Source organism: Diceros bicornis, chromosome 2 (assembly GCF_020826845.1).
Source record: "Diceros bicornis minor isolate mBicDic1 chromosome 2, mDicBic1.mat.cur, whole genome shotgun sequence".
NCBI classification, from domain to species: domain Eukaryota; kingdom Metazoa; phylum Chordata; class Mammalia; order Perissodactyla; family Rhinocerotidae; genus Diceros; species Diceros bicornis.
This window is the reverse complement of record NC_080741.1, coordinates 66773451-66792248: the sequence shown is the minus strand read 5'-3', so window position 1 is coordinate 66792248 and position 18798 is coordinate 66773451. Positions and strand designations below refer to the sequence as shown.

The 18798-nt window shown below is 38.1% G+C and overlaps 1 protein-coding gene across 1 annotated transcript in view; it reads right to left on the bottom strand.

Moving 5' to 3' along the window:
- The window catches only part of TAFA1 (TAFA chemokine like family member 1), a 459830-nt gene extending 448937 nt beyond the window's left edge, over positions 1-10893 (bottom strand). The window contains exon 1 of the mRNA XM_058562656.1: positions 10776-10893. Coding sequence (XP_058418639.1) covers positions 10776-10893 — 118 coding nt within the window. The remainder of the gene's footprint in view (positions 1-10775) is intronic.
- Between the last annotated feature and the right edge of the window lie 7905 nt (positions 10894-18798).

The following is an 18798-nucleotide window of genomic DNA, read 5'->3' as shown; positions in this document are numbered from 1 at the left end:
CTGGGGGTCTTGGCACGTATCCCCCGAGGATAAGGGGGGACTGCTTTACAAAGTGTCTCCAACTAGTTTAGGGCCTACCACCACCCAGTTCATCACTCCACCTTATGCTCTTACCTGCCTCTAAGTCTTTACTTGCTCTGTTCCCTTGGGTTGAATAGGCCACTCTTGATCTTTTCCCACTAGCTGATTTCCTATCCAAACTTCCAAGCCCAACACACATCCCCCCCTTCATGAGGGCTTCCCAAATCTTCTCTGCTCAAAATGAATTGCTTCATGCTTTATGATCACAGAGCACTCTATTCGGTTAGAGCTCGTATCACAAGCAGTTTTGCATCATAAACATAGAGTTAGAGAAGAGTGGGGAAAGGAACAAAAGATCATTTCTATTCCAAAAGTGTAATAAAAAGAAAATTTTACAACTCAAAGAAATCAACACAATTGTCTCAAGCTCCACTATCTTAAACAATAGTTACTAGATGCGTGTGTCTATTTAAATTTAAATTTGATTTAACTACATTTTGGTTCATTTTCTTATTTTTTAATGAAATGTTTCATGGTGTGCATTTTTTGGATAGGAAATGGTTCTGGAGATGGTCAGTCAATTAACCCACATCCAGGATGGTCAAAGACTCTCAACTTGCACGCCAGTGTCAATCAATTGACAGGCGGTGCCTGGAGAAGGATTGAAAAAGATTCTGAAATCACATGTAGGCTCTGTGGGAACAATCACTGTGATTGATTACCTAGGCCTGTGATAGATAGAGAACTGGAGATTGGCAGCCTGTACGCCATAAATCTGCTCTTACTTCTAAACAATCCTGGGAGTAGCTGTCAAAAATGTTGCCCTACAAATGTTCACCCAGTGACCTAGTTTCTCAAGCACACGTCCAGTACACGGCATCTTGCATTTTCATCAGATAAAGAGATGTAAAAAGCTGCAAAAACAATTCAACTAAATAAGACCTCATCTGGAAAGCTTTCAAACAGCACATTCTCCTGTCTTATATCTTATCATTTTATGTCAGAAAAATGGCTTTAGTCTTTTTATTTTTATTTTTGGCTATGTCACGTATTTTTAAATTCAGAGTTCTATGAAGGGCTGGCCTCTAGTTATAATTTCTTCATAAAATAGTGGTGTTCAAGCTTTCCTGATCACAGTATGCTGAGGAGGTGAACTGTCCAATTCCTACCTGTTTCCACTTCCCAGTGGAAAAATACTTGGATAATAAATACTTGGAAAGATACATTTATGATTCACTAATTATTTTTATAAAATAAGATGAGCCTATTAACATGCTCGTGTATTATGAAACGATGCTCTATGAACATAAAAATAAACCAAAAATATTATTTACCTTGAGACTTATGTTGCATAGGTTCATAGGCAGTATATAAATAATGTCACTATATAAGTGTCACCATACAAATAAGTTTGAGGGTGATTACATACACATGTTTTGCAATAAAGATATAGATGAATCATTTCTGAACCACAATTCATAAAGGTCTTAAAGTCTAGACTTTAGCAAATTTAAAATCCAACATATGCAAATATGCATCCTCACAGACTATAGGGTTAATGACACAGCCCACAGCAAACTTAATTGATAATGATGAAAGTAAACCAACACTAATTTATAATTAAAAAGCAAGGACCACAGCAATTGCAAATCACTAACAATTCAAACACTCAAGATACACTGATAACAAATTACCCTTCCCAAAATTGCATGAACTCTAGTTATTTGCATGCACGCATTTTGCAATGTTTCCAAGAGCTGGCAGCCAATTTTCTTAGTGGAATACTAAATCAAGGCAACTCAGTAAACCTTAGTTACATGTCATTCTAGTAGAATGATAACTCAGTTGGTATACTAATTAGTAGCCTAATACTAACAAGTATACTAATAAGTATTATATATAAAATGAATGCACACAAAATCTTAAATCATTTGCCCAAAAGAAAAACAGTAGCAAAAAAAAACTTTGGGTTTCAAGATAAATTTATAACCTACTAGTGAACTGCAGACTAGATTTTGAGAACTTCAATAAAGTACTAAATTAAGTGTTTTATATAGGCATCACTGTTTTGCCCGATGCTTCCCTCTGTTTTATTACATTTACAGATTACTGTTTCTCCCAAACTTTAATCTAAAGGAAAGTTAATTGACTTTTAGTTAAGATTCAAATGAGACCTCTGTTTAGGGCTTTGGCTTCATTTTCAAAATGCTCTCTGTCAGACCCCCAGTGATACCAGTTAGCTGCTTACAAAAGGCTCAGAGACACACAGCCTTATAGCATATTGGGTATAACTCAGGATAGAACTAAACTGTGGGCATAATTTTAAAGCAGGTCAAAGGAGATGTGCATAGAAATTCCCCTTTTGGCCCCACTGCCTTCCCCGTCTCTCTACCCTGCTTGCATTAAAGAATTTGATAAACTCCTTAGGAATCATAAAATATTGGAGCTAGAGATAATCTTGTCTGAGGTCACACACCGACAGCCCGTGGGTGGGATATAGTCCTGAGTCAAGTTTAGTTTGGCCCACCTGACATTTAAAAGGTAAGGGAAATAACATATAAAATCTAGGTTTCTGGCTTGCCTTGAACTATCGGATGATCTGGTCACATTGAGCCCATCTCAGACTTAGCTGAGGATGTGCTATGCCCTCTGGATGTGCATATGTTCTTTAGTTGTCACGGTTTTCAGCATTTTATAATGTCTGGTGTGGAGGTATTTGCCTTGTCCATCTGTGAAATCATCCAGAAAGTTTTCAAATAGTTTTAGCTGAAGGCTTTTTTAAATATACAAAGTTGATTTTATACTGAATCTTCCTCTATCAAATGGATAAAATCAGTGAACAAGATCCTTGGGGAACTTAAAGCTTTATTATGTGGTAGAATATACTTTACTGTTTGTGGAATGCATGGATCGCCTCCTCGGAGCTGCTGGGTACAACATGAAAATCGCCAGTTCCTTCCAACTCTCTCGTCTGGAGCCTTGCAACTGACAACTTAAATGAGATCCTGAAAGCTCCACTGTCCTACCCCTACTCTGGTGCTCCTTCCTCATTACCATTCAATATAAAAAAGGCTTAATGTGGTGCTTTCTGATCAGTACTTGCATTTTTAAAGGATATAAAGTTCTTACCTACATGATCAGAAAATACTTATTGAATACCTATACAATATTTATTCAGCGGGAGGGATGACCTGCCGGTCTGCTGACCCTAATCCAGGATATGTTGTCAATTCTAAGAGCGTTGAAGTGCTTTTTCTCCCCGCTGTGTGGCAGCTCCTCTAAATCTAGGAGCTGGCATTCTGTATTCACTTCAAAGCATATAACTCAATCAGTCCATTCTTCATCCAAGTGGGAAATCAGAAAAATCCTTTGGACATTTACAGACTTAGTTAGCTTGTATTTATTCTTGGGTAAAACGGAAGCATGCCTAGAAAAGAAGGTATAGTAAAGGTGTAGTAAAGGTAAATATAGGTAATTACATCAGCAGAACTGAGGCTGAGGATGCACCAGGTCTTCCTCCCTGCTAGACTCAGGGGAAGGTTTGGTTTGACTCCTTTCCTGCATGGAGAAAGAATCCACTTAATAAGTAAGCAGATCACTCAGCATATCTATCCATCTTCTGAGAGAAAATTGCTGTGACAATATTATTTCTCTTTTCTTTTTCTGGATCTTTATTATATAAAGTCAAGGAAAGAAAAAGAAATAGTGGGCCAACAGGGTTCCCTAAGTGCTTTGAGGACATTATCTTTGGAGAATCCAATTAGTTTATACAAATTGTTAAGAAAATAATTCATCTTCTCTCTAACCCAAAGAAAGGAAAAATTGCTTATCTGGTGTTATTTTCTCCCTGTAACAAAGATCAAGTGAATTTTTCTCTTGATATCAAGATTTGAAAGCAAAAAGCCTTTCCGTATTTGCTAAGTGAAGTTTCTCTTCAGTCCCTCAAGGCCGCACCTATAATATTTTCTAAATCTCTAGGGCAAAAAAATATTCACACCGTGAATGAAAACTTTAGAGATTTAATTTTTTACTACATTTGTAAGTATATTCTTTGGATTATTTTCATTAATGGAATAGTAGTCAAATATTGAATGAAGTCAAGTATCTACTCAAAGATATTGGGCAGATACACACATACCTACACGCATATGTTACACTGACAATTTAATGTTTATATTACTCTCCATTTGAGGTATCTCCTAATTATAAACACACAAACAGATACATATGCATCCATCCATACATACACAAACACACACTCACACACAAGTTGTAACAAGGAGAGTGCAAGATTCCACCAGAACAGCCATTCCTTCTTTCCTTAATAATTTCACAAATATTTTCTAAACACCTAATATATGTCAAGTTCCTTACTAGAAGTGAGAGATAAAAAGATGAATAGCACAGGATTCCAGAATTATCTTGGCCCACACTTCTCATGTGATATAAATAGGCACTGTAGATGTTGACCAAATAAAAAAATGTTTGGAAAATTAGAGTTAAACTCAATCAGGTTTTCTATCTGCAAATCTTTCCAGAACTTTCGTACACCTACGTGCGCTGCAAATCTCCAAGAGGAGAACATATCATGCAGTGAATGCTACCTCAACAGTTAACAGCTTTTTTCCAAGCAGCATCTTGAGGGACAGTGTTTTGTGAGCTGGGAAGTGCTAGCCTAGACATTTTACTGGATTAAGGCTCTGAGAACGAAAAGGCCTTCATGATATTTTCCTATCTATACTTCCTTCTTTTTCTTTAAACTGGACATGTTGTTTGATATATTTCTAATTTTATCATAAAACTCTCTATAGCTAATATTTTGAGCTTTTTATTAAAAAGCAATATACACCCATACTAAAAATGAATCCAAAAAATACAGAATTATAGGAAATAAAAACTCTAAATTGTTCCAGTCCTCCTACCAAGTTAAACTAACACTGTATAAAGAAGGTTTACATATCCTTTCTGATATTTTTTATGCATGTGCAAATATTTTTGTTCTCCAAAATTAGTTTGAAGCTGAGTATTCTGTTTTTTGTTTTCTTCACTCAGCAGTATATCAGGGGCATTTTTCCACAATAGTACATATAAACATATCTCATCCTTTGCAATAGCTACATTGAATCCCACTGTGCGGATGTACCACGGTTGTTTTTACTGATCCCCTTTTGATGGAGATGAAATTCCCCTCTAACTTTTTGCCATTAAAATTACTGTTGCAATGACTAAATCTTCACCTACATCTTTTCACACCTGTCCAATCATTTTCTTAGAATAAGTGTCTACAACAGGAATTGCGTCAAGACTTTCCCTTTTATATTTTGGGAGATGTTGCCAAACTGTTTTTAAAAACTAGTGTGCCAATGTATACACTCAAGCTTTGAGATTTTTACCCAGTTTAAAATTGTAAGGGTTTTTAAAAGTTCTAGTTGTCATCTTAAATGAATTTTAAGAAATTAGCAATTGAAGGCTAATATTCATTTGTGCCGCTTCTAAATATTTGCTTGCACTGTCTTATAATATCTATTTTCCCTGACTACGAATTGAAGCCATAGAGTTGAGCTCACATAAGCAACAGTATTTATATAGCATTGTAACAATTCTCTTATAAGTTCATGGGATCAACAGAAAATATTTATTTGCATCTCTACTTGGTTTTGATATTTTGGAGTCTTTTCAAATGTCCATGGCTACACTCTGACTCTGGGACGAGGTCAATCTGATCAATCAGATGATCAATGGATTATCTCTAGCACCAGCTTACACCAAATAACAACCTGTCTGTTCTGATCCTTAGGACAATTCACTACACTTAGCAACCTAGTACTGGTACAAATTCTTAAAAAGCCAATACGCAACCACTCTTGTTCTCACTCTTTCTATTATATTACAATTTTAAAATGATCCTTTATTGTAATGTACCATGGTATTCTAATGCATTTTCTTTAAGCAGTTTTCAATAAAGTAATGTTGAACAATAAGGTAAAAGTAAGTATAAGGCATACAAGAATGCTTTTTAGTATTTTAATAAAAAATACCACACCTTAAAATGGATGATGATATTCAGTAGGTAATAATGGTCATAAATGAATACCTTTAAATATATAGTTTGCTTAATACAGCTTTAAATCAGTCCAAGTATAAGTTACATAGACAATTCTATTCAGAGTAATCCTTTTATATACCATTTCCATACACCCTTGTCAATAAAATAGCAATGACTCAGGAGTAAATGATTAATTGGGCACTTATAACTTCTTGTCTCATGTAATTTATCTATATAATTTTAAATTACTGAAGAATCTCAAGGATCTTTTTTCATTGAAGTGTTTTGAAATGATCCATATTTTATTAAGTGTCAAGGACAACCCCCACACACATATACCCACACACCCACACACTCAAAATTAAGTAACCATTAAAATTGCTGTCATGATTCATACATCCATAGGGGAAAAAAAACTAATCCTAAATTAGAAAGTTACATTTAGCAAACCATTCATCCTTTTTTACCTGTTACACAACAACTGATGATTACAAAGAGTTGAAGCTGTCTATTTTAATTGCCTGAAACAATGGAACACCACTATTGAGTTTTCACTGTTTGGTCTGTCTCTTTTAAATTGTGTCCTCCTTATAGCTTTATTGTATATATATTTTAAAAGGCACAAGTATTCTTCAAGTTGTTGTGGTAATTTCCTACATCGTTCCCAAAATAAAAACTAGATTTAGCCAAATATTAAATTATTGATATTACAAATCTGTTAATCTATTGCACATTTTACTCATTTGTGTAATTTTAAAATTCGCTTTCATTTGATTGACTGTTTTAATCTTCCTTAACTAGTGAGTAACTGAAAATAAATGGTGCATTTCTAATACTATAAATATGAAAAATAGGAAGTACTTAGGGACTGCAGGAGAATACATTAAAATCAGTCAGTTTTCTACTTAACATGTTCTCATTCTGTTTGTGTACAAACCCACTGCATTGAGAAGACAGACCACAAATTCACGGCCTCACAAAAACACTGTCCGGATTTCATGTTTTGACAGCAGAAATTGGCCCAAATCTCTAACCATTTCCCCTAAAGGACCCTGGCTGGCTGGTGCCATTCCAGGTGCGCCACAGCATGAACGCGGGCAACATCACGTCAAATTCTACTCATCTGTCAGTGTAGTGGATTATTTCTTGAGAGACTGAAATTGGCTGCTTTAGATCGGAGCACCATCAATCTTCCTGTATAGGTGATGGTGAAGCTGCCTGTGAGAGGCTGACGAGAGGGGGGCCAGCGGTTCCTAAGCAGGTGGGGAGGCGGCTGTAAAGATTTCACTCTCCCTCCATTCAGGGCTCTGAGTGAAAGATTTGTCATTTTTCACATTTCCTGGATACTTGGTATGCATGCAGGGTCTGCCTGCTCCTGCTTTATGAAAGAGGCGATTTTTCAAGCTTAGGCAAATGTAGCAAAGCTCGGGGTCTGCTGGTGTCTCATTTTTTCTCATCATGTCACTTGTTTTAACTGATTTGAGAAAATGAGATTATGTTTTTCCTTTTTTGCTCATTTATCCAGCTACTTATTTATTTATTTGCTCATTTAGGGGTGGATTGTCACAGATAACTGGCCCTGATTTCTCTCTTGTTTTCATACACATTTCATTAGTGTCCCTGAAGATTTAAGACCCACAAAGGGAAACATCACAACTCTCATCAAAAAGAGCATATATTTACTCTTAAAATCAAAACAGAAGATGGTATTAAAGAAGATTGTATTTCTGACTGAAATAATCTAGAATATTGCTAGGTCCAAGATCTATCGCTTTAATCTTGGCAGCTATTGTAGAAAACCCAAGAAAGTTGAATAAACGTATTACACAGAACTGTTGGACTTTCAGTTTAATATCATTTTAAACTTTCTGCATCTAGAAAGGAGTATTTATAGTTTTTTAATTTCATCAGTGAATCTGAAGTGAGTCTCAAATGTATAAGCACTTGGGGTTGAAAGTGGTTCCATTGCTGCAGTTTCTTGGGGTATCTGACTTGGGGTATGGATTACCCACGCATTGGTGATAATAAGCAATTTCTAAGGGTAGACCATGGAGAAAACAAATACTGAGTCTAATTTCAGTCAGAACCTAATGATGTGTTTCTCCGTTTAAAATTACAATATGTTGATAATAAGCCTCATAAAGACACGAGTTTACTTATTACAAGTAACATAGCCATAACCCCCCACCAAAAAACTCTCATATTAACTGATTAATAGAGACAGTCTATGTGAAAGCTCATTGCAAACTGCACTATATTCCATGACTATATGCATAGAGCACAAAGTAAGATGCATAGCATTTGGTGGTATATTCTAGCCTGGTACCATATAATTAGAAAACAACAGCAAGAATAAAAACAACGTTTTTGTCCTGACTGTATGGATTATTAACTGTGTGTACAGCAAAACTTCACTCATTCCACATCCCTGACATGTACGTTTGTAGTTTCTTAAGTGGAGATGTCAGTAATTCCTGATATTTATGAAGAGCTTTACAGTTTACAAAGCACTTTCATGAAGGTTATTTTATTTACACCCCCCACAATATCCTTAAATGGGAAATTGAGCTCAGAGAAGAAAAGTGACTTGTCCAAGGTCATGCCACGAATGTTAAGTGACAGAGTAGATGGCCAGTCCTGAGCCCTGCCATCACCAAGTGCTGCCATAGCCAGTTTTCGGAATGGGTTCACAGTTCAAATGAGTCCAGGTATTGGCATAACTTGAAAGTTTTCACAAATTATGCAAAGCGGCTCACACCTCCTGGAAGAGGCCACTTGGCATGATTCTTCTGTGCACCAGGAGATATTATACCCTACTTGGGAAACAGGCTCTGGAGGTGAAATCTGACCAGCCCGACTTCCAATGGCAGTATTGGCTGTGTGGTCTCAGACAAGTCACCTAATCCCTCAGGACAAAAGGGGTGGGCAGATTTCACCTGCTTGTATAAGGATTAAGCCAAACAATGCAAATTAACCTTGAAAGCTTGCCTAAAAGACTCACAATAGTTATTTTTATGTATTCCTAGTGTTAAGTATTACAATGAATGCAGATTTCCCACGTTATTTGTATGACTATTTAACAAGCCAAAGACATTTTTGCCAGAACAGATTGGTGATTAACTGACTGGAGGCAACGTGGAACTTCCAAAACCCACATTTGTTTTTCCTCCACCTCGGCACTGAAGCCTCCGAGTTCGGCGATGCCCACTCCAGGCTCAGGACACACGAGGCAGAAAGGCAAGCGCACAGCGGCGGCAGAGCGGTTTCCATGCCCACCTGCGGGGCACCAGCGCCCCCTCGCCTTCCCCCCGCGACCCAGGGCGTGGGGAACGAGGGTGGCAGGAGCCCAGAGGCAGCCCCCGGCCTCTGCCCCAAGCTCAACCCCTCCACACAGCCCTCCTTCCGGGGCGACCCGGGCTCCAGCAACCGGCAGGCTGGTGCGCTCGCCTGCAGGCTGGTGCGGACGCGCGGGAGGACCCCGGGCTGCACCCGCGCTCTTTGGATCCTGCCCCCAGCCAGGAAGCAGAACCCGGGGAGGCAGCAAGCAGCGTCCTGGGAGTTGTTTCTGAAGGCTAAGCGGAAGAGCCCAGGATCGGTGCCCAGGCCGGCTGCAGAGCCAGGGAAAGGCTGGACCACGCAGCTGGAGGAAGCCGGGCGGATGGGAGGAGGCCAGGAATGGATTTGGAGACGGGGATGGAGGGCTGGGAGCACTTGAGAAGTGAGGATCAGAAGCTTGGGCGCGCAACTGGTCCCCAGAGCCCGAACTTGGGGATCGGGTGGGAGGGGGAGGCGGAGAGTGGGGTGGATGAAGGTGGAGGGTGGAGTAAACGGATGCAAAGGCTGAAGCTAAACAGAAAATGGAAGGAAATCCTTCGGAGAACCAGGGCGGGTAAGGACAATCGAGCTGGGGGATAGTAATGAGAAAGCTGGAGAGGCAACGAAGGAGAGGAAAATCCAGACTGAAGAGTGAGGCCGTGGAAGGGTACGAAATATACTTTGAACAGAAAAACGAAGAAAGCAAAATGCATCGGACGCTCAAAATTCAATATGGGGGGGAAAAAACAAGCTAAAGGGAACTTGTGCCTGAAACTGCCAAGAGACAGAGAAAAAAAAAAAAAAGCCACCGAGCATACTGGAGGAACAGAGTGAAGGAAGGGGAAAGGAGACAAAGTAAACCAGACAAGAAATAGTAAGTTACTTTTTAATTTCTTTTTCGCTGACAAACTATCTCCAAAGTTAATTTTGGCACTAACATCCCCACAAAATCCTTAGCCACATACACACCGAGATTATGGTATCTATCCTAGATAAAAATGCATCCCAGGAACATACACACACTATTTTGTTGGTTGCAAAGATCATATTTTGCCTCCCTAAAAAAATCTGCAAGTCTTGAAAGTTATCCCACCTTTTGAAGAATATTTGGCTAGTCGCCAAGTATCCAAAAACAAATGACTTCTACTTTTTAAGATGTTTGCAAGGGGGTGAGGAGACTCTTAGAGAAAATCACCTTTTCTGAGGAGTTAATAGAAATATCTCCAAGGCATTTTAGCATCCCCCCTTTCCCCAAAGCATCCAGCCAACAATATGTCTTGGAATTCAGAGGGAAGCTGCCCACACTATAGCACTTCTGTCACTTGCCTTCAACCATCTGTTAAGGAGACAGCGGTGAGACTGGAGGCTACAGTGGAGCCAGCTCCCGACTTACCTGGTCGGTGCAGGTGGTGCTGCTGGAAAGTGTGCTGAAGGGATCCATGGCAGAGCAGCATTGCACAAGCACTTATCCACAAATACAGGACCCAGGACATCGCAGAGACCATTGCCATTCTCTGAAGAGAACATTAAACAGGAAGGATTACCACTGGCTTCGAGCCCCCAGCTGTCAGTCCCACTGATGAGAGAAAGGGGGTCTCAGACGTCATGTCCCTTCGCTACTTTGCTGGCTGGAATTAATGACCCCGCAGAGGTCAGGCCATGAAGTGAGGTTGAGGGAAAGCACGCTCTAAGAGATCATGAATTCATTTTTGAAATTCTGCAAAAATAAACTCCAAGGATTGCCAAAATATAAAAATACATGAAAGTTTTTGACGATCAGTTAGGCAGTTTGAAACATGTATCCTGACTAAACATCCTGTTTTACACAATGATCTTTAAGCCATAGTTATTCCAGGCATTGAAAAGCTGCATGCTCCTGCTCATTCTAACTTCATTGCAAGTCTGACATAAGCCTGAGAGGAAAGAGTGGATTCTTTTTTTTTTAATTCTATAGTCATGAATTTTTAATCGCTATGCTGTCTTCTAAACTAAGTAATCATTTCTCAGAGGCATGTTGTAATCTCCTGATAGAACCGGTCTTTTTGGCTGGACTTAAAATCAGAAGGAATTGTCTTCAGCCAGAATGAGTTTCAGATGCAAGATCTGTTTCTATCCTAGAGCGAGCTATAATTTACAATATCGCTTTGCCTCCTAAGATCCTATTGTGGGATTTGTTGTATAGTGTTGATGAATATGCATATACAGGTGGTGTATGTATTTATGGATGAACATACACCTTTTCTCAGGGGCTGAAACTTTGACAGTCTTATCTGCACCTATAAGGATTTTAGGAGCTACAAAAGCTCAACTGCGCTACATATTGTCCAATTTCTCAAACAACACCTTATGCTGCATTTCATATTGCCAAATTAATCAAACTTGAGGAATCGTCCTTACTCAGCCAGTGATATAGAAGCATTTTCTATATAAGAATCCAGTTAAGTATATGCTTTTCTCTTACATAGAGAGAGCTTTGGGACCAAGATTCTTTCTTTCTTTTTGTTTTCCACTGTCAAATCATACACTTCAAGTATTTCAACTATACATTTAAAAGCTGCTAGTGACCTCCCAGTGTGGCTTCTTTATTCATGGAAATTGGTACTCTTTCAAAAACTGTGATGTTCAGAAAGCAAAAATATACATTTTGTGTGTGTGTCTGTATACAGGCATAATACAGGATAATTTATGGGTTTTAGGAGAGAGACATAGTCTTTGAGAAAGGTTTTAGGACTGTAATAGGCAAATGGTGACAACCGTAATTAAGCGCAAAGTAGGAAAACATTATTTTCAACAGCATGGTGCCTTTCATGCTCCAGTCTGTGATTCAGATGGACCATTCACTTTATAATTAGTTTCACTGCCCACTGTTTACTTTTGTATACAACAGATTTAGCCTCATTGTCCTCAGAACTATCAGTATAATATAGATTCATTCTCTTCAGTAGAGATAAATAGCAACACCCCTCCTGTGAATCCTAAAAATGAATGCATTTTGGGGCCTTTGCAAAATACCCTGCAAATTGTAGAAAGACAAAACAGAGGTGACTGTGGCAAGCATTGACTCCTTGTGAATTTCAGTTAAAATGCACTAGAAATTCATCTCAACTTGAACAAAGGCTACCACAATCAAAACTTAACAGTTTTTCAATGACTCTGCTTTCTCTTGCTTGTTTCTTCAACCGCATAGATCTTAGCACTCAAAAAGATTACTGTGACTTGATGTTTGCAATATTTTCCTTCTTTTTCTTTTTTCCATTTAACTTTCTCTAATTCTCAGCATTACTTCCAGGGTTCTCGCATCTCCCTCTTACTGCTTACTCTCTCACCAAGAGGTTGTCTCTATGTTAATAGGTGTTTCCCCCCAAATAATGCATCCAGCCTTACAGAGTTCCCTAGAGATCACTGAATAGGTTACAAATCTGCTTTCTGAATCTTAAATCCTTAAACAGGCTTCTTACCTGAAAAATCCAGCCAAGAGCAGAGTACTCTCTTAGTGTTCATTGGAAAGCTCTAACACTTTCTAAAATCCATTTGTGCCACAATTCGAGATTTTTTAAAAAGAGCTTCCCAGTAATCTTCTTTATCAGGATTTAAAAATATATTTTCCTCTTCCGATGCTATTTCCACAGTACAGAAGACATCGGGTTCATTCAGACTGTATTGTCAGAAAAGGAGCCAAGGTTTGAGGGGTGGAAACCTTGTCATTTTCACCTTTAAATCATCTCCTGGCGTCACCTCTGCCTGACGAGACCTTTGAAGTGATGGTGAGATAACGTGCTGTTTCCTGATGAGAATCAGTTTGTAGTTAATGACGGACCATCCCCACTCCAGCGCACTCGGGGCAGAGTAAGGCAGCAAAATGTAGGAGCCGGGCTGCTATACGGTGCTGTAAGTAGCAGTAGTCTGTTTCAATACACCCCTCCTCTGTAAAGTGTCACATGTCTTAAAGTGACATTACCCTCTATTACAGCTATGGTGAATTGTAATACCTGCCCACTAACTCTTCAACAACTCAAGCAGCACTTTAACACTCTGTTGTCTGGTATGCTATGTTAGACGTTTTACTGATACCATTCATTTGCCAAAAGAGTAAAGAGGGAAGGAGAAACAAAAGAAAAAAGCATTCTGCAAAATATTGATAGTGTTAATGAGTGCTATACTTCTAACACTAAATGAGAAAGTGAAATATAAGCCATTTCTTACCTCTTAATGTTCTTTTAACCAGTAAGTTAACCAAAAATATTGTTAGGTTTATATAAATTTAAGTCTATTGATTGTTCTGGCAGCTAAATCTGGGAATATGGTATATCTGGAATACAATATAGATGTTTATATGCATAAGCCCAATAAAAACCGTCTGAGTTTCTTGAACATGTTTAATGAATAGAAATATGTCATTTTCAGCATCAAACACTGGGTTTTGACAAAGAAATATGCTCAAGGCACTTTATTTTAAATTTTCCTCTCCCTCAAATAACATGCTGGGATGGAGAGAGGAAACACTCAGAAGTTCAATGTTGCGTTCCTAGTGCCATGGTTTGAACACTTTCTTCTTTGGAAATATAGTGTAATGGTACCTGCCATCGATGACGCACATGAGGTGACCTAGTTTTCACTTATAGACTGCACCGGCAATGATCCTCAGAAATACTCATTCAGTTATTTCAGGAATCACTTATAAAGCACCTAGTGTGTGTTAGATGTTTGGGGACACGGATCTCCACTATAATAGATCTTGCTGTCTAGTCTTTCATGTTGTTTTCAAGATCAAGGTAGTTCTCATAATTTTCCTTCCCTGAAAATATTTTCAAATGCCTCAGAATACTCTTGCTCTTCGCCGGCATTATAAAGAAGTTTCCACGCGGCAATGCGTATTTGGAAGCCATTCTCTTTTCTCCTGTTACACAGAGTGAGAAAGTGAGGGACCCTTTAGACTCATCAGTCTCTCCCATTGGTCTTTCGCATTGCGCAATACACACATAATAGCTCTTTGTAACATAACAACTGTTTATTAAACCTTACCACTAGACAAATCTCAAGGTAACAGTAAATGCTAATCTTACAGTTAAAAATAAGTCAAGAACGTCAAAGTTCTAGTTGGTATTGCGTGTTTCATTTCGGTGGTTTATTATTATTGTGTTGGTGAGTATATACAGAAAGTTTACACCAACCGCGCAATATCAAGACAAAAATAATACTAATAGCAGTAGCAACAGCTAATGCTTATTAAACCCTCACTATGTGCTAGCACTACTTTATAGTATATTGCCTGTAAGGTGTAAGTTAATCCTTTTTACTAACCTCATAAGATAAGTATTATTATTATTATCTCCATTTCATGGATGGGGAACCTGAGAGGGGACAGGGGGGTTAAGAAACTTGCTTAAGGTAATATAGCTAGTAGGTATTAGAGCAGGTCTCAAACCCCAATGATCTAGCTCAAGAACCCATCTCTTAAACTCCTGGGTAAAATACTTTATGGAAAAAACAACCCCCCAAAATTAACCATTACATTTTCTTATTTCTTGAACATTAAGATGATCTCAAAAAATTATTGTTTATTCATTCACGAGGCATATATTAAGTACGTTCCAGGCATTTGAAATGTAGAAGTGTGGAATATAGTCTTTGCCTCATGATTTTTTTGGTTTTGTTTTTGCTATGCTAATGCATTAAAATTAAAAGGAAGTTCACATTTGCTAATAAAGGTTACCATTCTGAAAAACTGTAACTGTTATGTTCTTCATTTCTAGGGATTAAATTAAGGCTCAACATAGTTACCTACCTACAATTCAATTCAATTTAATAAACTTGAAACATGTACTAATGGATTACGTTCAAGGCACTGAGATAGGCATTGTTGAAAATTAGAAAAAAAAAAGACTGGAAGAAAGACCTGCTTTTTCAGGTTTAAGTGACTTTATATATATATAATGAAACAAGATATCAACACTGTTCCATTTTTTTCTTCCACATACTTTGTAGTCTGTTGCATAAAAGGCAATGATCAATTGTCCTAATAATGTAAGCATCAACAGATATTAACATTTAAGACTTTAGTCCATTCTCCCAATTCAAAACAAAACTACTCTTATACCTTTCAAAGATGTGAGGCCTTTCCACCTTCTGCCCCTGGTAGAATTGCACTTCCTGATCACTTTAGGGTTGTGTGGGCCATAAAGTTCTCGCCAATGAGGTATCAACAGAACTGATGGTATTGCTTTGAGGCTGAAGTGTATAATTGTTGAAGCGACACCCTCCAGATCTCTCTTTGCTTCTGGAACAGGGACTAGCTGCACTATCAGCCTGGGTCCTTGAGTGACTACACAGAGCAGAGCCCCTCTACTACCCCTACCAACCCATAATGGATATACATAGTACATAAGAAATATTTTTTTCTTAAAGCAATTGAGACTTGAGGGCTATTTGTTATTGCAGCATAACCCAGTCTATCCTGACTGATGAAGACTTTAACCTGTATTATTCATGTATTAATCAAATTTTTATGTTCCATGTACTGGCCTAAGCCCTGAGGAGACAGCAGTATACACATCAAACCAAGCTCCTACCTTCATAGAACCCCCTGCAATAGAAATCCATTGGAGATTTTTTATCAAAGCAGAGATAAACCCAAAGCATTGACTATTGCAGCTGGAATTCTTTAGGGTTCTTATAAGCCAGGAGTTATAAACTGATCGTGGGCCACTCATGTGGCCCACGATCATGTTCTGCTCAGCCATTTTGTTATGCCAGCACAATATTTCAAAAGACAAAGGACTATAGCATGATCCTCTTAGCCCACCCAGTTTCATGAATACAAGATACCCTAAGCATTTGGGTGTTCAAACCATGATTCAGGCCAAACCCCTAAAGACACACATTTCAAATACACTATATATGTATATGCACATTTGTGAAAAAAGACAGAAAATCCTATTCACCAGAACTCCTCCCCTTGGAGAAACCCACATTTATTCAGAAGAAAGGCTCAGTGAAAATAATTGGAGTGAAAGCTGAAACATTCAGAATGATTGAATAGCCAAGAATATTCAGCAAACTTCCCTGCATAATAAAAGGCAGGGGGAGGGAGGAAAGGGGGATTGAGGATGTAATGAGGTGGAAACCTGGAGGGAAGAAAAAAACAGTGGGGGGCAAAGAGGCAAAGGATAGAGAGAAATACTTTAGAGGCTCAGGAAGAGAATGACTGAGGACAGAAATGTTCAATGGGGATATCTTGGTGGAAAACTACAGTCTGTGAAGTATGACTCCTCCCTGTGTCTGTCCAAATGATTATAAAAGTCTTAAAAAACAAAAACTCACATATACCTCATGTTATTACGTTACTTGAGAAACCCATTCAAGGGGGTGAATCCCACATTCAGGCCAAAAGTACCACCAGAAAATCCCTCGTTCCCCTGATTACACATTTTTCATTTCTTGGCATTAGAAATAAAAGCCATCAGTTTGTTCAGTTTAAGAACAATCCACTTAATAATTTGGCTAATTTTAATTTACAAATGTGTAGGAAAAAATTTGAGACATGCAAGATTTTATGTCTATGCATATTTCTAAATTGAAAAACAACTAAAGGAATTTAAATAAATTACATCTGGACTGAGAAACATGCCAAGTTTCAGTCCAATGCAAATTAAAGTGGCTCAGATATAGACCATTTAGATTAGTTCTAAGTGTTTCTTAAAATAACACATTTTGGTTGTGATTTCACAACCCTGAAGTTTTTTTCTTATTCTGTTTCAGTTGGCTAATGAAAATGGAGGCATGGATGAAAGGATCACTGTCATGGCACCTTATCTCTGATCCATATGCCTTCTATAGCACTGAAGCCCAATTTCTCTCTTCTATAGTCACTGGGGCTACCCATCAGTTGGCTGACAACGTCTATTTTAAATCCCTGATCATGAGTAGGCCATAGATCTTTTCCCTAGACTAAGAAATAATGTTACCCTGTCTTTCTCCCATAGCCCAATTGCATAAATCATTTGTGTTGTATCACTTTTTTTCTAGAAGTCATCTGAAATTTTCTCATCTACCATGGAGTCCTAGTATGCGCTCCATACCAGATACACAGCAACATCTCCAGCTCATCAGTTTTACCTTTGGGGTCTAGATAAAGTGTACATACTTGCCTTATTTACTTCTCTATTCTGTACCCTGTCTTGTTTCAAAATATATTTAATCTAAGAAGAGGAAAAGGGTGATTAAAAGAAAGCAGATAAAATATAACAAGAGAATAGGAGTTGATAAAAATGATGATGATGGTTGATGGTCATATAATAACTATGGGATACGTTCTGAGAAACGCATTGTTAGGTGATTTCGTCGTTGTGCAAACATCCTAGAGTGTACTTACACAAACATAGGTAGTATAATCCACCACACACCTAGGTTATATAGTACTAATCTTATGGGACCACCATCATGTATGTTGTTGATCATTGACCAAAATGTCCTTATGCGGCGCATGACTGTACTGTATTAATAGCTATTTGGAGGAGGGTCTTTTTACATGCCAAACCCTGGGCTGAGCCTTTACATGCAATGTCTTATTTAATACTCATAAGAGTGCTAATAGGTCCGTGTTACAGTGATCTCTATTTTATGGGTGAAAACCCAAATTTCAGAGAAGTGAAGCAATTGAACTAATGTCATACCTCTAGTAAGGTTGAAGAACTATGATTCAGACTCATCTCTGATTCTCAGAGCCTAAGCTCTAAGCAATCAAATTCTAGGCAAGCAATATTAGAAAGAAACAATAAACTTTACATCATAAAGATAAAAGGCCAAATAAGCAAAGTAAGATGAGCCTGATGTGAAGTTTGAACATGAAATGCAAACCATCAAGTGATACAGAGGAAGCCCTGTTTTGAATTTAAGCTTCCTAGCAGTAAAAGTGAAGAAGGATCAATTATTTCTTTAAAATACACAGCATCCACAAGGTAAAAAACATAACAAAAGCAAACAAAGAAACAAACAAAAAACCAAGCTACTGCTCAAGAAAGAATAAAAATCATTAATAATAACAACATGAGCAGGAGCTAAATCATTTTCCCTAAAATTGGTGATGCTCAGTGCTAATTTGGATCTAGATACATCAGGCAGAATTTTCAGTGACTTAGAAAAGGGAAATGGAAGACAAGATTTTTCTTAGGCTGGAAGAAAAGATAACCTTCATGTAGGAGTCTCATTTTTCACCTCCAGCAGCCTCTCTCTATAACTACTTTATCAATTATAACTCCTCATTGCTTATCTTGTGTGTCTTCCAGGCAGAAGAAAAAGAAAGAATAAGGTCATTTCTTTAGTTCTTCCGTTTCTCATCTCTTTATTCTCCTTTGAGAACAGAGAGAAAGTTGAAACCACAACAGCTTCGCTTTCTTCTCTCTAATCAAAGTAATAAA